The sequence below is a fragment of the Oncorhynchus kisutch genome, linkage group LG20 (assembly GCF_002021735.2).
Source record: "Oncorhynchus kisutch isolate 150728-3 linkage group LG20, Okis_V2, whole genome shotgun sequence".
NCBI lineage: Eukaryota > Metazoa > Chordata > Actinopteri > Salmoniformes > Salmonidae > Oncorhynchus > Oncorhynchus kisutch.
In genome coordinates this window covers 31,376,845-31,401,656 of record NC_034193.2, presented here as the reverse complement: position 1 = coordinate 31,401,656, position 24,812 = coordinate 31,376,845, and the positions used below count along the sequence as shown (strand labels likewise).

The window sequence follows — 24,812 nt, the reverse complement described above, 5'->3', positions numbered from 1 at the left end:
ATGTATTTGGCTAAGGTGTATGTAAACTTCCGACTTCAACTGTAAGTGTCATATATCGGCTGAAAGCTTAAATTGTTGTTAATATAACTGCACTGTCCAATTTACAGTAGCTATTACTGCGGAAAAAATGGCATGCTATTGTTTGAGGAGAGCTCAAAACAACAAAACACTTTTTTCACCGCGACAGGTTTGATAAATTCACCTCTGAAGGTGACATGTGTACTTACATTCTGATATCTTGCTCTGATTTATCATCCCAAGGTTCCCAGAGATAACATGACATAACAAAAGATTAGATTAAATCATTTTTCACATCCTAAAATGTTCCATATAGCATTCACGATCGATTTTGTATTTCCACTCGTTCAATTTGCAAAGAAAGGAATCTATGAAAATCTATCCCTAAACGTTGTTTCAACCAGTCAAATTACATTCTTATTTATTCCTCAGCGATCCTAGAACGTAACCAGATTTCACTATATCATTAGGAGTGTAGTATATCCTATAGGACACCACATTTGGTCAGAGAGCGCCTTCATGGCGCGCCGATGACACAGGCGGTCTTCACTTGATTGACTGTAACTTTGTCAAACCAGCACCAATCGGGGTCAAACAAAGCTAGCTCGATTGCCTGTATCTGTCTCACAAATTTGCTGCTAACCTTGTGCGAGAGCAAGCCTCTTCCTTTTGGACAAAAATTGCAAGAAAATGGAGAGTTATGAAGTTATGAAAACTGGGTGTTTTGCTAATGTTGAACTTACAATATGGCTACTAATACTGGAAAAGCTACATCAAAGTCCAAGTATACATATGACGATATTCTTGCAGAAAAAATGTAACGTAAATGTACATTTGGGCAAGTCAAGGACACCTGGACACCTGGGTGACTTCACACTAAATGTCATGTAGCTTGCTAATACTTTGCACATACACGGCTGCCCTCTTGTGGGCACCATCGGAATTACAACCAGAGTGATCGCTAGATTTGGGACGTTTCTGTTCGATTTCAAAGATGCTGGTAGAATTATTTATTTTTTTTAAACAGTTTTTTCTTTGTATTTTGTTCTACCAGATCTATTGTGTTATATTTTCCTACATTCAATCCACATTTCCACACTTCAAAGTTTTTCCTTTCAAATGGTACCAAGAATATGCATATCCTTGCTACAGGCAGTGTGTGTATGTCATTTTTTTAAAAGGGGGCTATCCCTAATTAATCTTCCACATTACTGTGGCTTGTAGAGACAGGATCCTGGCATGAACGTACAATTTATTACACTCACAACTGTATCTCAAATGACACCCTGTTCCCTATGTAGTGCACTACTTTTAAAGTTGTGCACTATATAGTGAATAGTGTGCCATTTGGGACTAGGGTCCCATTTGAGCCATGTATTTCCACATGCAGTGGACATTTCCTTTCCAATGGAGGAGAGCGAGAGGGAGAGTGTGCGGGATAGGGTGACTTACGCAGTTATTATTGATGAGTGTGAGATAAAGTGCTTAATTTGCACGGTCTTCAACCAAATTCATATTGAAAGCAGCATAATTTGCATAAATCTCATTAGATGCAATGAGAAGGGTTCATAAATTGTAATATTAATTAGTCATTTTTGCCTCCCTTTCATGGTGAAAATGGGTTATATTAATAAAAAGAGGGGGGGGGGGGGGGTGTGATTGTGGAGCCTAATTGGTCTTTGTGTTATCAGCCGGGGCCTGGAAGTGACAGGCTTGATTTAGTTTGGCTTCAACTCTACAGTAGTCTAATGGAGAGAGAGTGAGGCGATGGAGAGGATACTAAATGTTAGTGTGCCTGTACTTGTGTGTGCTTGCCTACGTGTGTGTTTGCCTGCCTGTGTTTGCATGTGTGTTAGTGCGTGTGTGTGAATGTGTGTGTGTGTGTGCCATGCTGGTAAATACACTACACAGCAACACTTTAACCTCTTAATGGCCCTCCATATTCTTTGTGTGAGTGACTTGTCACTCTACCAGAACCTCAGTTTAAATTTACCATAAAGAACCTCTAGCCCCCGTTCTCCATTTTCATGAATTATGGCATTGCAAGGAGTAATATAGCTGGCTGCCTTTTTTGTTTCTTGATATATTAACGTTGCAGCCGAAATGGAACCCTATTCCCTATTTATAGTGCAGCCGGCCAAAAAAGTAGTGCACTAAATGGAGATTAGAGAGCCAAATGTGGAATAGGGTGCCATTTCACCCAAAGCAATGCACGGAATAGAGAATAGGGTGCCATTTTGGACACAACCAATGTTTCCTGGGATTGACCTATTACCCCTGTCTTCTCCTATGCATGTCAGGCACATCAGTAACCCAGCTGCAGGCAGAAGACCCAGACCAGGAGCCCCTCATTTTCGGGGTAGTGGGAGAGGAGGCCATGAGGTACTTTGCAGTGGAGAGAGACACTGGAGTAGTGTGGCTACGACAGCCCCTGGACCGCGAGGTTAGAAGACACAGGCACACACACAACCACCCACACGTGCATGCGCACACCCACACAAACACACACACCCTGTCTCCATTCCCTCCCCACACTTCCTCCCTCCCTTATGAAGGGTTTTGCTGACATCTCTCTCCATCTCTTCCAGACCAAGTCGGAGATGCAAGTGGAGTTCTTTGTGAGTGACAGCCAAGGGGTAAGAGCCAAGAGTCAACACTGTTACACATCCTGGATGTCAAGCAGCTCACACACTGTAGATACAACTCCACCTGACCAACTATTATTCACTCTGACACCTGTCTCACAGGCAACGTTCAAATGCTAAAACACACTGACATTTCAACCTACACAACCCTATGGGTAATGGTTAAGACACTAAATTCATACACTCATTCTATGCATAGAGTGTGTGTAATATTTGTATGTGTCAGGGAGTTGATTGATTGTGTATGTTACTCACTCTGACACCTGTCTAACATGTACTGTTCTGATTTTGTACATTACCTTCTTAATTTAATTAGGCAAGTCAGTTAAGAACAAATTCTTATTTTCAATGACGGCCTAGGAACAGTGGGTTAACTGCCTTGTTCAGGGGCAGAACGACAGATTTTTACCTTGTCAGCTCAGGGATTTGATCTTGCAACCTCTCGGTTACTAGTCCAACACTCTAACCACTGCCACACCTCTCCCTGATGCACTAAAACACAATGACATTTCAACCAACACATTCCTATGGGTTAAGACACCACCCTCATTCTGTACATAGAGTAAGTGTATTGTGTGTCTGTGTTTCTCTCGGTCTGTGTGTTTGTGTATTAAACATTAGGACCTCTTGTGCTTTCGCAGGTGGTCAAAGACACAGTGAATATTCAGATAGGAGATGTGAATGACAACTCCCCTACTTTCCATGGCCAGCCATACACAGTACACATTGCAGAGGTAGGCTACAGTCATGTATATGGAATGTGTAATAGCTACTGTATATAACTGTCCTCCCTAACTTGTCCTTCTGGGGAACACTATCATTGTCCTCTGCAGTCACTGCGGGATGAAGTCTCCCCTTGGTATAGATCTAGGATCGGTTTCCCTCTTACAATCCTAACCTTAACCATTGCTGGGGGAAATGTAAAACTGAACCAAGAAGTCTTGTGCTATGTGTGTGTGACAATTTTCTACTGATTTATGAGAAAAAGCATAGTTTCTCTTGCTCGATATAATACACAGACAGTGAGAATCTTTGAGTCAATGTCTCTCTATAATTGGTTGACTTATCAGACATGCAACTTTACAACAAGTTGGCAGTGCAAATGGCTGTAGACCTGCATGATAACCAACCACTGGTTTGGGAGTCCTCTTCTTTCTCATATTTGGAGAAAGTCATCCAAATTGCCATACAAATATAACACAAAACTCTCCCTCTGCAGTGGTCCTCAATCACTCCCACTACAGCTTTTCTTTCTCTCTCTCAGGCTACTACCTCCACTAAGTCTCTCCCTCCTATTTCAGTCTCTCTCCCACCTCTCATTCTCTCCCTCCCTCCCTCTCCCTCTGTTAGTCTCTATCTCCCTCTTACAGTTTCCCTCACTCTCTGGTCCGAAGGAGGAGAGAAAGGGGGGCAGGCTCACCCCCCTTCTCGCTCTCAAAATCCCCCTCTCCCTCCCTCTCCCTTCTTTTTGCCCTCTCCCCCATCTGATTGTTGATATGAAGTAATTGCCAGAGTAGAGTAGAATGTTGAAGTCTGGAACTTCAAACAGAGGCTGAAATCTATCTCAGCCACGCACACACATATATCGTGTTGTGTTTATATTGAGTGCATAGCCTATCTCCAGTCTTCTCCAAATCTTCAAAGCCACTGGGATTTTTCCCCTCTTCAATCCATAAAGTCAAGCAAATAAATTCAGAGAAAGAGGGGGCTGTTTAGCCTGCCCCCTTTACCTTCTCCTATGAGTGGAGTGAAGAGTTGTCTCAGGTCTCTCTCTGTGTTTTTTCAGGGTTCTCTCAGGATTGTCTGAGGGTTCTATCAGGGTTTACTCTGCATTATTTGAGGTTCTCTGGGTTCTAGTTACAAAGAGCTGCTAAGCTTACATTTTTTATTTGAACCTTTATTTAATTAGGCAAATCAGTTAAGAACAAATGATTATTTACAATGATGGCCTACCCCGGACAACGCTGGGCCAATTGTGTGCCTCCCTATGGGACTCCCAATCACAGCCAGATGTGATACAGCCTGGATATGAATCAGGGATTGTAGTGACGCCGCTTGCGCTGAGATACAGTGCCTTAGACCACTGCGCCACTCGGGAGCCCACAAATTGCTGCAAATATACCTTTGAATAGATAGAGGCCTTTAGGGCAGGCAAGGCAGGTTGTCCTTGCTGTAGGTACAGCATAACAACATTTTGATAGACTGTTCCGGTCTTGGATGCTGATTGCCTAAAATCGTGTTCCAAGCCATGATTTATTTAATGATAAACCATGGCAAATGCCTGTTTACTGAAGTGTCACTATTGCATCCATAAGAGTGTTTCCACTGTTCTTTTCACATTTCTACTGTCCCAGCCAGGCAATTCATGAACATTATCTGAGGCCATTTTGGGTATGATACATGTACTCCGGGCACCAGCTGTAGCTCACCGAATACTCAGTACTAAGCCATGGGGAAGCCGAGGACGAGATGATGCAGTGAGGGTGTTGTGACTTCGTTCCCTGTTCTATCTTGTTTCCTCCATCCCCTCCCTCTCTCTCATCCTCTTCCTCCTCCAACAACTTTCTGTCCTCTGCATTTTTATGGCCTCATTACCTCTGTGACTTCCGGTGACCTCCGTTGGGCAAAGCAAATACGCTGCGACATCACTCCATCAACCTGTCACTCACCGTATGTGCCACAGTAGCCGGCCAATCACAGATTATGACTTCCATCAGCAACTCTGAGACGATAAGCTAGTTCCTGAAGTTGAATGCAGAGAAAAACAGACAGGCAGAGAAGGAGGGGGATGGACAGAGACGGAACCAGTTTGACGGAGAGGAAAAATAACAGAAAGGAGTGGAAAGAGATGGGAGTGAAAAAGAGAGAGATGTGGTATGTAGAGAGATACATATACAGAGACAGAGGAGGACATTGAGGAAAAAAGTAACAATGGATGGAATGGGAAAGAGCTGGAAGGGGGAGTGGGAAAGTGAGAAAACAGGAATACAGAAACAGCTCAACGTGACCTGTGGATGGGTAGGTGTAGAGTAGTAAAGACGAGAGGAGTGTGTGTAATTGAGGAGTTGTAAAAGAGGAGTGTGTGCGTGCGTGCGCTGGCATGCGTACCGTAATTGTGGGTTTAATTTGTGATGCTATAAAGAGTGTGAAGGGGAGCAGGTGGGCAGCTAGCATTCCCTGTGTCAGCGCTAATGAGCTGGACAGATTTACAGCAAGCAGCCATGGCACAGTGTGTGGAGACCGAGATAACTGTACGTTGCTCTGGATAAGAGTGTCTGCTAAATTACTCAAATATAAATGAGACCTAATGTGTCTCAAATGGCACCCTATTCCCTATTTTGTACACTACTTTTGATTATGGCCCATCAGATCCTCCCATAGGGCTCTGGTCAAAAGTAGTGCACTATATAGGACATAAGGTGCCGTTTGGGACACATTCAGAGAATATTACCGAAACACAATGTTCGACTAAAACAACAGATGGGCCTCAGCCAAATCCCCCATTTAATGTAATGGTGGTAATAGTGCAGGAGTGCTGCATACTGTGTTTTTTTTTCACATTTTAGAGTAAGTTGTATCCCTATTAGTTTACTATTTGGTATGAGCCCAAGAAAGGTGGTAATACTGTCTTTCAGCCCTATGATTCTTGATCTAAATTTAGCATAACACACCTTAAAGTACAATGTACATTAGACGTGTATATTTGAAATGTAGTCTGTGTGTGTCTGTCCGTTTGTGTGTGCATGCTTTATTGTGTGCTTCTGTGCATGTTTGTGTCTGTATGTATAACTCACTAGTTGAACAGTTTTTAATAACACCAGTCGCCCCAGGGAGTCCCAATCCATTCCCCAGCCTTTACTCCCATGCTTCCTGGTCCTAAACCCTCTCCCACTGCGAGCTAGTCTCTGTGTCATTGACACGCCGCCACCATCAAATGCCACTACTAATGACTTTTCTGAGACTCACCCAGTGTTTTCTGTGTCCTGCTGCTCACCCCAGACCCACCCGATCCCACAAACACACTATTTCTCCTGGTCTGTCTGTCTTTTCTTTTTTCTTTCTTTCTCTGACTTCCCCTCTTTCTTTCTTTCTTTGAATTCCACTCTCTCTCCCATTCATGACTTATACTGTATAGTCAGACAGACAGATGGAGTAATGGACATAGAGAGTGGTGAATGCATGGACAGACAGACAGACACGCGCTCACACACAAACCCCCACCTTTTATGTACTATATCTCGCTCTGCTTATTTTACCAACGCCATAACTCATCAATTATTTATTTATCGTGTTGTAGAATATTGAACACAGATAAGGCAACAGTGATGCAGAGGGAGATAGTACAGCCATGCCAAGTCTGGCCCTGAAAGGCACTATACAGATGGATTTAATATATTGGCAAACAGGCAGACAGACAAGCAGGCATCCACTGCACTGCTGGATAGCTAACATTGAGCTTATCTGTTTACTCCCCCCTCCCCCACATACTCTGTCAGGCAGCAGGTGAAGGAAAATCCGGCCTCAGCCTATTTCTGTATTTTCTATCAGCCCTATCTCAGTGTCCCTCACGGTGCTGATAGCTCTTACATTGGCTGCTATTTTAAACCGGTCTTCATTTTAGCTGGGGGTGGACAGGCCACACCCTAGAAATATAATGACTAGAATATGGGTGCACTCAATATGGCCACCAGAATTTACAGTAAATGTAATCAAGGAATATTGACTTGAATGGGAATGGGAGTGTTCATTATGCCTGTGAATGAGATGTTTAGAGCTTGATGTTGGATTGGGCAGAACAACAGAGGACTTCCACTATTTGATGTGCCCTGTGTCACTATAAAGTAGAAATCAGATTAATGTGATCTAGTCCCTTTTTCTCTTTCTCTTTGTACAATTCTAATTATTATGAAAGCATAACTTAAGCCCTAATAATTTACACCTCTGTGTATCACATTATCCTGCCTGAAGTTATTATACACATATTACATTAATTTGATTAAAACCATTATTTTACATATGACCTATAAGCAATGACATTCTGAAACAATCCTATTAATTTAAGAATCTGTTAAACTAAGTCATTCATGTCGGCATAAAGAAATGGTTTGTACTGTTGCTATCATAACTGCCTTAACAATCAAACACTCCCACCACATATACCATAGCACGCACACACACACACACATTACTGTGATTTGCTCTATGCGTAATGGGTTCTGTATCGTCTCCGAAAGATGAAATTGAATGGGGTGGTTAGTGAGAAGTGACTGGGTGACACTAATACCAAGAGCCATGGAGAGAAGGGTGGAAGGAAGGATAGATTGAGAGAGGGAGATGGGGGGGGGGGGGGGGGAGAGTGTAAATGAAGAATAGACGGAGAGAGAAGGGAGGAGGAAGGTTGAATGGAAAGTAGTCAATATGAGATCCACCCTATAGTTGAGATTAGTTTTGGTGCAACTTTTATTTTCAAGGCTTACGGTATATTAATGTCTAGAGGTCTCTCTCCATCTGTCCCTATGCATATATCTGAGAGCATTGATTAATGCTCAACACTTGATATCTTGATGTCTACTATGTGTAATACCTATTTCATCTTATACATTTGGTCTTTTTATGTATATGAACTATAAAAAAGCCAACTTAACCAATTGCTTACACAGTGTTATTATGTGAGTTGAGTGGACTTTAAAAGGACAATAATTTGAGGTTATGTGCTAGTCTTCAAAAACAAAAATGAATACTGTATTATTTACAGTTAACTATGGTATAACTACTGTTGTGTGTGTGTGTGTATATATATATGTATGTATGTATGTATGTATGTATGTATGTATGTATGTATGTATGTATGTATATATGTATATATGTATATATATATATATATATAAAATAAATAAATAAATGATGTTTTTATAAATGAAAATGTGTTGTTTTATTAGGTCAGCCATAGTAGTGTGACACACCTGGAAGAAATTAGTGATAAGTGATAAAACTAGTAATTAATGTAGTGTTTTTGCAGATTGTACTATTTACTGTAGTGTTTTGTGGAAATTACTGTCGTATTTACTATTGTGTTTTTGTTTTATTATCTTTGACATAGAAGTGGAGGCTTTTTCCTTGAGGAAACCTACTGGAGAAATACTAAAATAGCAAATTGTCTATAACCTGTAGGTAGGTAGGACTGGGGTCTGAATGGACAGTTCAAAGCTTGTGCTCTTTTCTATAACCTGGTCTATACTTGGAATGTAGGTTTCTCACTTATGAGTGGCACAGATTGGGATATGGGGCAGGGGAATGGGCATGGTATGTGCAAATGAAATATAGTATTTACTATGGTAAAAAAAAACACTTGTGTTTTTGAAGACATTACTGTTGTATTTACTATAGTATTTTACAGTATACTACGGAATTCTATAGTAAGAATTTTATAGTAAACTGAAATATTTTTTCACGTGGGAACCAATTGCTTAAGTGTTATGTGAGTTGAGTGGACTTAAAAAGGACATGATTTTGAGCTAATGTGTTAGTTTGTTTACTCAACAAACTCTGCTTGAAGTGAGCTGAATTTGAACAAGCTTGTTGAGTAAAATTAGAAATCAATTTTTACTTAAAACCATACCCATCATTATCACACATGCTCTACTACAGGTTGATTACCATTTTTTTTTTATTTCAATACCTGTGTTTTTGTATGTACATTGTTTGGTTAATTAATGTTATGATACATAAACATAAAACATAATTTTCTAAACTAATGCAATCTGTTAATAGTTGGACTTATTCACTCAATGTTGAGCGAACATACCATTCAACTTGAGAATGTAAATTGGTTCAGCTATACGATGCATTCGGAAAGTAATCAGACCCCCTCACCTTTTCCACATTTTGTTACGTTGTAGCCTTATTCTTAAATGTATTACATAATTTTTTCCCCTCATCAATTTACACACTATACCCCATGATGACAAAGCAAAAACACGTTTGTAGGAATGTTTGCTCATTTATAAAATAAAAAATGGAAATATCACATTTACATAAGTATTCAGACCCTTTAATCAGTACTTTGTTGAGGCAGCGATTAGTCTTCTTGGGTACGACGCTACAAGCTTGGCACACCTGTATTTGGGGAGTTTCTCCCATTCCTCTCTGCAGATCCTCTCAAGCGCTGTCAGGTTGGATGGGGAGCGTCGCTGCACAGCTATTTTCAGGTCTCTCCAGAGATATTCGATCGAGTTCAAGTCCGGGCTCTGGCTGAGAACACTCAAGGACATTCAGAGATTTGTCCCAAAGCCACTCCTGCATTGACTTGGCTGTGTGCTTAGGGTCTTTGTCCTGTTGGAAGGTAACCTTCACCCCAGTCTGAGGTCCTGAGCAGGCTTTCATCAAGGATCTCTCTGTTCTTTGCTTCGTTCATCTTTCCCTCGATCCTGACTAGTCTCCCAGTCCCTGCCGCTGAAAAACATCCCCACAGAATGATGATGCCACCACCATGCGTCACCATAGGGATGGTGGCAAGTTTCCTCCAGACGTGACGCTTGGCATTCAGGCCAAAGAGTTCAATCTTGGTTTCATCAGACCAGAGAATCTTGTTTCTCATGGTCTGAGGGTCTTTAGGTGCCTTTTGGCAAACTCCAAGTGGGCTCTCATGTGCCTTTTACAGAGGAGTTCCTTCCGTCTGGCCACTCTACCATAAAGGCCTGATTGGTGGAGTGCTGCAGAAATTGTTGTGCTTCTGGATGTTCTCCCATCTCCACTGAGGAGCTCTGTTAGAGTTACCATTAGGTTCTTGGTCACCTCCCTGACGAAGGCCCTTCTCACCCAATTGCTCAGTTTGGCCGGGCGGCCAGCTGTCGGAAGAGTCTTGGTGGTTCCAAACTTCTTCCATTTAGGAATGATAGAGGCCACTGTGTTCTTAGGGACCTTCAATGCTGCAAAAAAAAAATTGTACCCTTCCCCAGATATGTGCTTCGACACAATCCTGTCTCGGAGCTCTGCAGACAATTCCTTTCGACGTCATGGCTTGATTTTTGCTCTGACATGCACAGTCAACTGTGGGATGTTATATAGACAGGTGTGTGCCTTTCCAAATCATGTGTAATTAATTGAATGTACCACAGGTGGACTCCATTCAAGTCGTAGAAACAACTCAAGGATGATCAATGGAAACAGGATGCACCCGAGCTCAATTTTGAGTTTGAATGCACTTTATCTGATTGCCTTACATTTTTTTTTTTCAGTGTGGCTGAACTTTGGAACACACACAAAAATAGAATAAGCTCCAAACAACCATTTTGTCTGTCAATGTATTTAGGTGATTGTTTCTGATTTAAGTGTTGTACGGAGACCTCATTTTTCCATTGTTCAATCTATTACCGTAACTAAAATATAGACTTGGACGTGTGTGTGTGTGTATGTACTTGCGTCATGTGTGCATGGCATGTGTGTCTATTGTCGTTTGTTTCCATCCGCGTTGATTTCTGGGTCATTCCACGCAAAGAGTGCCCTTTGCGTTGTTTGTTATTTTATTTAGAAATTGTGCACCAATATTGAATATTAAAAGCATGTTATATTAATAAGTGAAGTGATCGTAATATAGACCATATGGAGAATTTAAAAAAATCTGATTGTTAATATGAATAAAGTATTGCTAAAGTGCAAAAATTCGGTATTTTGACATGTCCCTCCGTCAACCCTGTTGGAATTCTAGGAAGATTTTAACCCACTTAATCCCTATATCTCTGAAAGTTTCACCATCATTGTGAAGACTTATTTTTATTTATTTACCCATCCACCACTCCCCCTCTTCTGAGGACACACAGCTTTTCTGCTACATACAGTTGAAGTCGGAAGTTTACATACACTTTAGCCAAATACTTTTATACTCAGTTTTTCACAATTCCTGACATTTAATCCTAGTAAAAATTAGGATTAACACTTTATTTTAAGAATGTGAAATGTCAGAATAATAGTAGAGAGTGATTAATTTCAGCTTTTATTTCTTTCATCACATTCCCAGTGGGTCAGAAGTTTACATACACTCAATTAGTATTTGGTAGCATTGCCTTTAAATCGTTTAACTTTGGTCAAATGTTTCAGGTAGCCTTCCACAAGCCTCCCACAATAAGTTGGGTGAATTTTGGCCCATTCCTCCTGACAGAGCTGGTTTGTAGGCCTCCTTGCTCGCACATGCTTTTACAGTTCTGCCAATACATTTTCTATGGGATTGAGGTCAGGGCTTTGTGATGGCCGCTCCAATACCTTGACTTTGCTGTGTTTCAGCCATTTTGCCACCACTTTGGAAGTATGCTTGGGCTCATTGTCCATTTGGAAGGCCCATTTGCGACCAAACTTTAACTGATGTCTTGATGTTTCTTCAATATATCCACATAATTTTCCTCCCTCATGCTACCATCTATTTTGTGAAGTGCACCAGTCCCTCCTACAACAAAGCACCCCCACAACATGATTCTTCCACCCCCATGTGTCACAACTTCCGCTGAAGTCGGTCCCTCTCCTTGTTCGGGCGGTGTTCGGCGGTCGACGTCACCAGCCTTCTACCCATCACTGATCAATTTTTCATTTTCCATTGGTTTTGTCTTCCTTCACACCTGGTTCCAATCCCATCAATTACATGTTGTGTATTTAACTCTCTTTTTTTCCTTCATGTCCTTGACGGAGATTGTTTGAGTGCATGTATTATGTTGGTGTGCAACGTTTAAAAAAATAAATAATTACCCACTTTTGTTATTTTGTGCATTTTGGTTTTTGGAGTTTTATCAGCATTTTTTAAACAACTCTGTTTTTACAAAGTTTGTTCTCCTGCGCCTGACTTCCCTGTCACCATGCTTCACGGTTGGGATAGTGTTCTTCGGCTTGCAAGCCTCCCCTTTTTTCCTCCAAACATAACGATGGTCATTATGGCCAAACGGTTCTATTTTTGCTCAGACCAGAGGACATTTCTCCAAAAAGTACGATCTTTGTCAGTGCAGTGGCAAATCGGAGTATGGCTTTTTTATGGAGGTTTTGGACCAGTGGCTTCTTCCTTGCTGAGCTGCCTTTCAGGTTATATCGATATAAGACGAGTTTTACTGTCGATATAAATACTTTTGTACCCGTTTCCTCCAGCATCTTTACAAGGTCCTTTGCTGTTGTTCTGGGATTGATTTGCACTTTTCGCACCAAAGTATGTTCATCTCTAGGAGACAGAACGTGACTCCTTCCTGAGCAGAATGACGGCTGCATAGTCCCATGGTGTTTATACTTGCGTACTATTGTTTGTACAGATGAATGTGGTACCTTTAGGTTTTTGGATATTGCTCCCAAGGTTGAACCAAACTTGTTGTAGGTCTACAATTTTTTTCTGAGGTCTTGGCTGATTTCTTTTGATTTTCCTATGATGTCAGGCAAAGAGGCACTGAATTTGAAGGTAGGCCTTTTAAATACATCTACAGGTACACCTCCAATTGACTCAAATGATGTCAATTAGCCTATCAGAAGCTTCTAAAGCCATGACATCATTTTCTGGAAAACTGAACAATCAAATAATGGGTACATAACCCGACTCACACCAGGACAGGCGTGCACAAGCACTTACAATAAACAATCACCGACAAGGACATGAGGGGGAACAGAGCGTTAAATAAACATGTAATTGATGGGATTGGAACCAGGTGTGATGGAAGACGAGACAAAACCAATGGAGGATGAAAAGAGGGTCAGCGATGGCTAGAACGTCGCCCGAACAAGAAGAGGGACCAACTTCGGAGGAAGTCGTGACATGAAAACTGTTGTTTTGATTAAAGAAGCAATAAAATGGGCCATCTTTAGACTAGTAGAGTATCTGGAAAAACAGCATTTGTGGATTTGATTACAGGCTCAAAATGGCCAGAAACAAAGACCTTTCTTCTGAAACTCGTCAGTCTATTCTTGTTCTGGGAAATGAATGCTATTCCATGCGAGAAATTTCCAAGAAACTGCAGATCTCTGTATAAATTCTAGTCATATTTTATCAAATGCATTTTCAAAATCTGCTATGAATACCAGGCTAATTGTGAAATATTATCCGCAATATATCTTTGTTGTATTTTTTTTGTATTTTATTAGGATCTCCATTAGCTGTGCAAAAGCAGCAGCTACTCTTCCTGGTGTCCACACAAAACATGTCATAATACAGAATATTAATAGACAAGAACAGCTCAAGGACAGAACTACATCAATAAAAAAATATGTACATGTAGCCTACATATTGTAAGGCTCTGCTTTTCTTTTCTTAGTCAACCTTCTGTTCTTTTTCTTTGTGTTCTGGAACGTAGCCCTGTCTTTTATTTTTGTTTGTTTCTCACCTGGTCTCATCAATTCTCTATTTTTTTTCAGATCTTTCTGTTTGTTTGGTTGTGAGGTATTGCTCGTTTTTAACTGTTTACCTGTGTTTGACCATTGCTAGCCTGTGACAACGATTCCTGCCTTCTGCGAAGGCTTAATAAACGTCTGCCACGCTCTGCATGTGAATCTACACTTTTTTCTCCATGAGTATTCATTACACATACATACACACAAACTATCTAGGTCAAGTAGGGGAGAGGCGTTGTGCCGTGAGGTGTTGCATTATCTGTTTTTTGAAACAAGGTTTGCTGTTCATTTCAGCAATATGAGATGGAACGACATTCCATGAAATAATGGCTCTATATAATACCGTACGCTGTCTTGAATTTGTTCTGCATTTCGGGACTGGGGGTAAAATTGTGTGTCTCAGGAGCTGTGTGTAAGTTGATTATGCAAACAATTTGGGATTTTCAACACGTTTCTTTAAAAAATGTATTGTGACAGAGACTGGCATGTAGTAGTAGATTTGGATAGAAAACACTGAAGTTTCTAAAACTGTTTGAATGATGTCTGTGAGTATAACAGAACTCATATGGCAGGCGATAACCTGAGAAATATCCAACCAGGAAGTGGGACATCTGAGGTTCGTAGTTTTTCAACTCTTTGCCATTCCAATATACAGTTTTAAATGGGGTCATATTGCTTCCACTAGATGCCAACAGTCTTTAGAACTTTGAGGCTTCTACTGTGAAGTGAGGGCGAATGAGAGGGGATTGAGTCAGGTGTCTGGCAGAGTGCCACAGGCTCGTGATTATTGAAGATTTATGATAAAACATCCTAAAGATTGATTCTATACTTAGTTTGACAAGTTTCTACGACCTGTAATATAACTTTTTGAACTTTTCGTCTAACTTTCGGCTGGACCTGAACACGCGTTTGGATTTCTTTAGCAGTAATACAGTACAATCAGACCTTCTTGTTGAGTACCTGAAAGTCTACCATTTTTACAGGAGTAATTAAAACATGCTTATAATGAATCTTTGAGTACATCAAATAAGGTCTGAAATACCTCTACTGGTATACCATAAAGCCCTGGTGTTTTTCCAGACTGAAAATATTTAATTCCCTCAAAAATGTAATTTTCTCTAAGTTGGCCATCACACAGGTCTTGCTGTACATTTTGTTAATTTTACATTATTATTATTAAGAAAGAAATCCTTACAGTTTACATCAGTCAGCGGAAATGAAGGAGACTGAAAATATATAAATAAATATTTTGCTTCCTTTTTCAAAATATAATTTGGTGAATCATGGATAACTGTCATTTGTTACAAGTTTATGTAAATTATTTTTGGTAGCATTTCTATGTTGAAGATTCACAGATTTTGTTTTTGCACAATTTTGCATCCAATTTGCTTTATTTTTGTAATACATTACACTTGATCGTTCTTGAATAATCGTTCTTGAATACCTCCAATTATTTTTGTTTTTCCTCTGACCTATTTTGTGCCGCTATATACAGTTTCCATTACCAACTACATGTGCTGTTATCTATTTCCTTTATTGGTCTAATCTCTTTTGTCCTAAACTGCTTTAATTTTAATGATGGGTATTGTATTGAATGTCCTCTAAAAGTATATGTAAAGGTGTCCCATACAATAAATGGTATCTTCTGTACCTATGTTTTGCAGAAAATAGGTAAATTATGAATTATTTTGTCTTAGTTAAAACAAATTGTCATCCAATAGGCTTTGATTAAATTTCCAATATCCCCGTCCATGTGGAAATTCTGTAAGAGTTATATGAAGGCCATTTAGATTGTGGTCCGATAGCATTCGGTCTCCTATTAATACTTTTTTTTTTTACTTTTGAGGCTAGCAAGAATGAAAACAGTATGTAATCACGACAGCTAGCTTGATTAAGCCTGCTCCATGTATATATCACTTGGTCAGGGTTTTTCAGCCGCCAAATATACACTAGTTCTAATGTAACCATATTTGTGAGTGCTAGAGGGTGATAGTTTGTATTGTGTTTTCCTTTACAATGAATTGAGGTACTTAACACCATATTATAATCTCCCACCATGATATTAATTTGTTGCTTGTGAGCTCAGTAGATTATATATATTTTTAAAAAGTGTGTCATCATTATTTGGCCCATATAGATTAATTAGCCAGATCTGTTTTGGTCAAATAACATATTTAAAGGAATCCATCTTCCTTGAAGATCTGTTTGCACAATTAGATCAACCTTTTTATTAATTAGTATAAATTACCCCTTCTGAGTTTCTTTGCCCATGACAAAAATATATTTCTCCCTTCCGTGCCTTTTCACACCCAACCTCATTTATATTTGTAAAGTGAGGTAAAAATGTATCTTTTTTGAATGATCTGCTAAGCATTTACAAGTGTAACTGGCTAACTTATTTCCGCACTTACCATAATGATACCCAAGTTTCAATTATACTTACCACAACCAATGTTTCTAAATTGACCCTTAAAAAGCACCATGATGATTACAGTGGTTCGTCCTTTAAAAGTTGCACGATGCCGCAAAATTCTATGGCACATTATTTAATTGTCAGCCATTTTTACCATTAAAGCTAGGTAGTGCTACTTTGAACACCAGAGGGCATCTTTGAGAAGCATTTGAAAGTCTTAAACTTTTTTGTTAGAACATAGTATATGGGACTGATTTTAAGAAATGTTGCTTCATTCATTGGATTAATATTATGGTGTTTCTAGTCCAAGAAAAACGAAAACCCTCATGGTTTCCGTTAAGATGGAACGGAAAATGTGGTGCTGTACAACGTCAGGAGTAGGCTACAGTACTAAGCACATAACATTTCTACACCCTAATTGTATTATTGTAGTCTAACCAATAGCCAAATGGAGATTCAGTGAAAATAAAAATCTCAAGACCAGTCCCCATGCTTGTCTTAGAGCAGCACGAAACAATGCTAAAATAGTTGACAACAGCACAGCTATTGCTTCAAATCCTATTGCTTCTAACTTCAATATACTCTTTAAATAAACAAGTCCTACACCACTTTTAACAGCGCATTACTCAATGCTAGTGAGACTCGTGTCGCCTACAGTATATCGTGAACGCCAATAATTACATATGGGTTTTCCGGTGGTGGCCGGCCCGGGTGTCAAACCTGCATCTGTAGCAACACATTTTGCACTGTGATGCAGTGTCTTAGACTCTTCAAGTCCTCTCGTGGTTATGGTCCTAACCCTGGAACGGGTAGCACCATAGAAAGAAGCTGACTTGATGAAAACAATGTCCATTTCATCTGTTCTCTTTAGTCGCAATGAGCTGTTTACCTAAAAAAAAATACATTTTTGAATGGTAACTGTGATAAGGGTGGAGTTTGGGGCGGGTTGAGAAGTACTGAAAGGCCATAAGTATACAGCATATTGCCGATTGTCCTCACTTTGATTATGCTGTAACAACTCTATTCATTTAAATTGCAGATTAGGGCTTTCCGGAGGAACGGAAAATCTACTGGAGAAAACCTCCTTCCTTCCACATGGGCTAGGTCTGTTTTCTGTGCACGGCCCATTCCGTCACCCCAGCCTACGTGCCTTGAACCTCATGCGCTATCTCTGTGGATAAAGCTGGTGAACTGCAAGGCAATCCCATTGTGTGCCACTCGGGAGCCATGACCAATATGTTTTGTCCAGCTAATGACAGGGTTAATAATATATCTGTGAGAATATCCAAGGGGATTTTATACAATTCTAAATTAATAACTATTGTTTGTTTAAAAAAACATTTGGGGGGGGAGATTATTTCATTTTCTAATAAAGTAAAATAAGCGAGAAAAATGCCATTCTTGAACAAGGGGTGAGACATTGTTACTCTTTGTAAATAAAGGCCATTTGTTATTTAGAATGATTTATTTCTGTTTTTAGTGAGAGAGAAACCTTAAACCTACAGTCATCTCATGGGTCTCCCAATTGAGGATGGCATGGGTATTGAACCATCATCTGCAGTGTTTTAGGCACTGTACAACGTGACCGGTCAGGAGTAGGCTACAGTACTAAAGTAAGAGCAAAATAATTCTAACATTTCCACACCCTAATTGTAGTCTAGGTTTCTCTTAGAATAAAAACCTTAGTGTATCACCAGTTTTTGTAAGAAATACTCAAGTCGTGCACAATTATCAGTTTCTATTTTGGTTTATGTCGTCAGTAAGTCACAGTAGCGCCTTGGGACCCAAAAGCATAATCAGTGCTCTAACTCCCCCTTGTGCTGGTCTGGAGCAATGAAGTAGTGACGCAGGGTACCGTACTAAACCATAAATTACTCTTAAGTCCCGCAGCATGATCACAAAACTTTTAGTTGAGCAACGTCTGTAAGTGTCCATATAGCTGTACCATAATATTTGCACAGTTAAGCATACTGTAGCTGCAACTTTGTAAACATCCAGTTGTCCTAATGTTCCACCCACTAAAACCTCCCCCCATGTCTAGGTCTGTTGTCACTAAGACTATCAGACCATCTCCCTGACTCATGACGCACCTTTGCGTCCTAAGGCAAACCCTTGGCCGCCAAATGACAAAGGCCAGAGGGAAATTTGGGCAGTCCCATGATGATAACATAATTAAATACTGCCACCCTTCACTAACACATTCAAAGCCCCATAGGTCTATTGCATATCTATGAGGATGCTTTTTAAGAGAACAAATCAAATAACATGGAAAACAGTCCGATTTTTTTTTTATAACAATAATAGATCATATTAATAGAAATAATGATAGCACAATATTATAAATTCATGCTCATATTTAGAAAGTCCTAGCAATGCTATTAGCATGTCAGTCCAGCCTGCTCAGTTCATTGGATCCAATTATTATTATTTATTTTTTTTACTTAAGAGAATGACCTATTTCGCAAGACCAGTTCTTTATGTCCATTACATGCAAAACATATTTAATGTAGTCCTCATTATATCCTTTTTTATTCCAAGAAAAACAAAGAAGGAAAAAGGAACAGATTCTGGCGGTCTTAAGCATCACACTACCCATAAAGGAATGCCTAAATTTAACTTACAATCAACCCTGACAGTCATGGCAAGATAGCCAAGAATACATGCAGTACTGACAATCCAGAGCGAGTAAACCTGACTTGCCTACTGACTAAATACTTTTTTGCCCCAATGTAACTATCACTCGACTCCTTGAACATTTGGTTGTTTACATACAATTCTTCGACCACTAGACAAACATTCTGCTTCTCTGCTCGGAGCCTTTTGACAGTGGGGTACAAGGCACGTTGTCTCTCCACTATTTCATGGGGACATTTTTCATTCATAGAGAATGGGGTGTTCTTCTTCTTGTTTGCCCAGACAATAGATCCATCTGTTTTAATTGCTCGTTCATGCTTGTAAGCAGTGCTTTATCTTCTGGAGACATACAGTGTCTTTTGAAAGTATTGACCCCTTGGCATATTTCCTACTTTGTTGCCTTACAACCTGTATACAACATGCCTACCACTTTGAAGATGTAAAATATTTGTTATTGTGAAACAAATTAGACAAACTATTCACCCCTCCAAAGTCAATACTTTGTAGAGCCACCTTTTGCAGCAATTACAGCTGCAAGTCTCTTGGGGTATATCTCTATAAGCTTGGCACATCTAGCAACTGGGATTTTGCCCATACTTCAAGACAAAACTGCTCCAGCTCCTTCCAGCTGGATGGGTTCCGCTGGTGTACCGCAATCTTTATGTCGTACCACATATTCTCAACTGGATTGATGTCTGGGCTTTGACTAGGCCATTCCAAGCCATTTCAATGTTTCCCATAAACCACTCGAGTGTTGCTTTAGCAGTATGCTTAGGGTCATTGTCCTGCTGGACGGTGAACCTCCATCCCAGACTCAAATCTCTGAAAGACTGAAACAGGTTTCCCTCCAGATTTTCCCTGTATTTAGCGCTATCCATCTTTCCTTCAATTCTGACCAGTTTCTCAGTCCCTGCCAATGAAAAACATCCCCACAGCATGATGCTGCTTCACTGTGGGGAATCGTGTTCGTGGGTTGATAAGAGGTGTTGGGTTTGCGCAAGACATAGCATTTTCCTTGATGGCAAAAGCAAAATTTTAGTCTCATCTGACCAGAGTACCTTCTTCCATATGTTTGGGGAGTCTCCCACATGCCTTTTGGTGAACACCAAACTTGTTTGCTTAATTTTTTCTGTCAGCAATTACTTTTCACTGGACACTCTTCTGTGAAGCCCAGCTCTGTGGAGTGTATGGCTTAAAGTGGTTCTATGGACAGATACTCCAATCTCCGCTGTGGAGTTTTGCAGCTCCTTCAGGGTTTTCTTTGGCCTCTTTTGTTGCCTCTGATTAATGACCTCCTTGCCTGGTCCGTGAGTTTTGGTGGGTGGCCTCTCTTGGCAGGTTTGTTGTGGTGCCATATTGTTTAATGTTTTTAATAATACATTTAAGGGTGCTCTGTGGGATGTTCAAAGTTTCGGATATTTTATTATAACCCAACCCTGATCTGTTCTTCTCCACAACTTTGTCCCTGACCTGTTTGGAGAGCTTCTTGGTCTTCATGGTGCCAGTTGCTTGGTGGTGCCCCCTGCTTAGTTGTGTTGCAGACTCTGGGGCCTTTCAGAACAGATGTGTATATACTGAGATCATGTGACAGATCATGTGACACTTAGATTGCACATAATGGACTTTATTTAACTAATTATATGAAGGTAATTGGTTGCACCAGATCTTATTTAGGGACTTCATAGCACTCACCACCTTTACGTTAAATTTTTAACATTTCTTTTAAATAAGTTATTTTTAAAATTTCACTTCACCAATTTGGACTATTTTGTGTATGTTCATTACATGATATCCAAATACAAATCTATTTAAATTACAGATTGAAATGCAAGACAATAGGAAAAACGCCAAAGGGGATGAATACTTTTACAAGGCACTGTATTTATAAAAATGTCCCCCTCCAATGTTACATTTGAAATTTTAGATGGTGGCTTCCCTTCAGTTTCGCTCGCAGAGTTCGAGGAAAGGTATTTTCTTTCTTTGCTTCAATGTGTCTGATTCTTTTTCGAGCATATCAAAATGCTGATAAATCAGTAGTTAAGATTCTCTATATTTTCCAGAATGTTTGTTTCGCAGTTATCAGCTAATCAGTTTTTATGATTTCATTTATGGGACAAGCTGTGCCTACCACGCTGCCACCTCAACCCAACCCCCGGAAGCCAAGGTAAACGATTTCAAATTGTGAAGACTTAGTTATTTTGTTGCTTTGACAAAGTCATTTCTGAAGATTATTTATTTTAAGTGATTATTGATTCATTTTCCTCTGTCCCTCATTTTAAGGTCAACCCTATTACGTGATCTGAACTGTTGTTTTAATATGGTGAAACTATTACATTTTTTAAATATATAAAATAAATAAAAAAACATCTAATCGTCAAATCATCTACTCTTTTTTTGGGACTAAGTTACACACAACCCTGCTGTGTTTGTTCCAGTCAGTCCCTAATTAATCGTTTCAGACCAAAATGGCTATTTGAGTGAGTGACATGTCAAAGACTACCATCATTTCACAATAGTTTACTGCTCGTACATCGTTTCCAATCCAGGGGGTTGTCCAAACTGTGTATGTGTCTGCTGACATTCAAGAATGTTAAGTATAGACTCGGAGGTGTGTGGGTGCGCATGCGCGTGTGTATGCTGCCGATTGTAAAGATAAATCACCCTTTCCCTCTCTTTAGCTCCCCATTGTTTACTTTATCCCACTGAGCATGAAGAGCACCTTGTTTGCGTGTGTGAAAATGTGTTTGTCAGAGAGGCAGGCTGGCATCTGAGTGACCATCAATGAGAGGGGGAAGGCAGAGAGAGAAATTCAGCGAGGAATGAGCTCTCTCTCTCTCTCTCTCGCTCTCCTCCCCCCCATGGGTGGTCGTGAGTTCCAAATTGAAATGAAGAGGAAATTCAGCAACTCTTGGAGGGCAGTGGAGGACTGGAAGAAAAAAATGTTTTAAACAGCTTGTTCATCGATTTAAAAACGAACACGTTTCGGGCCTTAGCATTCATCATGATTTTTCAGTGTGCTCCCAATTTCCATAGCCTCTCTCTCTGTCTCTCTGGTCTTGATCACAGTGAATTCTGAATCTCAACCCACTGTACTCTGAGCTCTCTGGAGGTATGATGGTACGCCCTACAGTGCATGACTCATTTACGTTAGGAACAGTGGAAATTAAGAGAACTGGAAAAAATTATTAAGTGGACTAAGATGGTTCCCAAACTGTTGGGGTGCATCATATATATATATATATTGTATAAAGTAAAGTCCGGCTTTAAACTTCATCTTGAAAGTTGTAATAGTAGAAAGCACAAGGTGCAATTTTGAAATTGGGTAGTGCACTATCAGTTCCTCTTGTCATTTTAATCATTGCATACCTTAGACTGCTATTTATAACTTGCCAGAAATGTCCAGATCAACTCGCCCATGTCAGCTAAAAAAATATATTTAGATTTCTTAAACTTTAGATATTGTTGTAATTTTTCTGTCCCTCTATTATCACATGAATACACATTAGACATGGCAAAATTGATAGAATTGCAAGAAAATGTGCTTTAAAACTGCAAAATGTTAGTTGCACATGTGTAGAATTGCAGGAAATAAGCCCTGCAAAATGCTCTACCAACAAGAGGGGTGTGAACAGTTTGTGTCATGATCAGTGCTTGTGCCCATAGAAATAGATGTGGCAGGTGCACAGAGGGGGCACAGAATGTTCCCCAATCTGGAAGGGGGGCCACAAGTTAAAGAGTTTGGGAATCCCTGGACTAACGAACATTCCATAATTATTGCAGGTGTTGGTTAATGTAACCAGGGCTGTGTAACTACCTCTGTTGTCACTACTACTGTTTAGTTAAGTTTTAGCTAACCTTGTCATAACAAACTCACACACACACCACCAGCAGCATCATCATCACCTCCATCCTCATCAGACATGACAAACATAAAAAAACAAACAGATGGAACAGATGTTTAACCACTCAATTATAAACCCAAATGTTGACAAATGTTTGCCGCAAATGTTCCCAGCCGTTGTCATTTCAATCAATCAGCTGTTTAGTGGCTGTGTCTTTTCTGCGTCATCCCATTTGGTGGGAAAAACATATTGGTCCACGTCCGTACATCAACATGGTTCATGCGTGTGTCTGTGTGTGTGTGCACGTGATCGCGTGTGTATTTACCAATTGTGTTTTGGAGTCAGGTGTGGTTGACATGCAAGCAAAATCTCTTACATTTTTGGCACTTTTCCTACAGTATCCGAACCCTCTTTTCAAGCTGCGATGTCCCCTTCAATGGTCACTAGGCCCTTTGGTTAGTCTTAATACTACATTACCGTCCTCCCTAACACCAACTTAGCCCCTCTACCCTCATCCCCTTCCCTCCCTCGTGTCCCTTCCTGACTATAAGTCCTTTGATCTATAATTGAGTTGTGCTCTCAGCCTCCCCTCTCCCCTTTCCCTCGCTTGCCTTCTTTCCCCCCAGGAGTTGGCTTAGAGAAAAGATGGGTTAAAGGAGTGATGGAGAAGAGGGAACATTGGAGAGAAGGAGTAAAACAGAGACATGGTCAGAGGTGGAGGGGTTTCAAACCATATGCTTGAGATGGGATTTAATTGATGTTGGGAAAGTCACACTGACATCAGAAACAGTTGTATTAGTAACTGTCTTTTTTCAGGAGAGTCCAACTAATGAATATTCAGTGGTGGATAAAGTACTCAATTGTCATACTTGAGTAAAAGTAAAGATACCTTAATAGAAAATGACTCAATTAAAAGCAAAAGCCACCCAGTAATGTTCTACTTGAGTAAAAGTCAAAAAGTATTTTGTTTTAACCTGTCTAGCGTAACCCCACGACAACATTCCGCTGAAAAGGCAGCGTGCGTAATTCAAAAGTATTTTTTTGAAATATGTAACTTTCACACATTAACAAGGCCAATACAGCAAATGAAAGATAAACATGTTGTTAATCTACCCATCGTGTCCGATTTCAAACATGCTTTACAGTGAAAGCACCACATATGATTATGTTAGGTCAAAGTCAAAATAACAGCCATTCATCCAGCCAAATATAGGAGTCACAAAAGGCAGAAATATAGATACAATTAATCACTAACCTTTGATGATCTTCATCAGATGACACTCATAGGACATCATGTTACACAATACATGTACGTTTTGTTCGATAATGTGCATATTTATATCCAAAAATCTCAGTTTACATTGGCGCCTTACGTGCAGTAATGTTTTTATTCCAAAACATCCTGTGATTTTGCTGAAATACTCATAATAAACATTGATAAAAGATACAAGTGTTATTCACAGAATTAAAGATAGACTTCTCCTTAATGCAACCGCTGTGTCAGATTTTTAAAAAACTTTACGGAAAAAGCATAATCTGAGAATGGCGCTCAGAACCCAAAACAGCCAGAGGAGTATCCGCCATTTTGGAATCAAGAAAGTTAGAAACAACACCATAAATGTTCACTTACCTTTGACCTTCATCAGAAGGTACTCCCAGGAATCCCAGGTCGACAATAAATGACTGATTTGTTCCATAAAGTCCATAATTTATGTCCAAATAGCCACTTGGTGTTAGCGTGTTCAGCCCAGTAATCCATCTTCATGAGGCGCGCAGGCAGAAACATGTCAAACGATGTATGGAATCAATCGTTAGGATTTTTAACATAAAACATCAATAATGTTCCAACCGGAGAATTCCTTTGTCTTCAGAAAAGCACTGGAACGAGAGGTAACTCTGTCGGGTGCGCGC

General features: G+C 40.0%; 1 protein-coding gene across 1 annotated transcript in view; it reads left to right on the top strand.

Moving 5' to 3' along the window:
- Positions 1-24,812, top strand: part of LOC109865854 (cadherin-23) — a 555,430-nt gene that overhangs the window by 136,776 nt on the left and 393,842 nt on the right. The window contains exons 5-7 of the mRNA XM_031799369.1: positions 2,319-2,461; positions 2,607-2,654; positions 3,305-3,397. Coding sequence (XP_031655229.1) covers positions 2,319-2,461; positions 2,607-2,654; positions 3,305-3,397 — 284 coding nt within the window. The remainder of the gene's footprint in view (positions 1-2,318; positions 2,462-2,606; positions 2,655-3,304; positions 3,398-24,812) is intronic.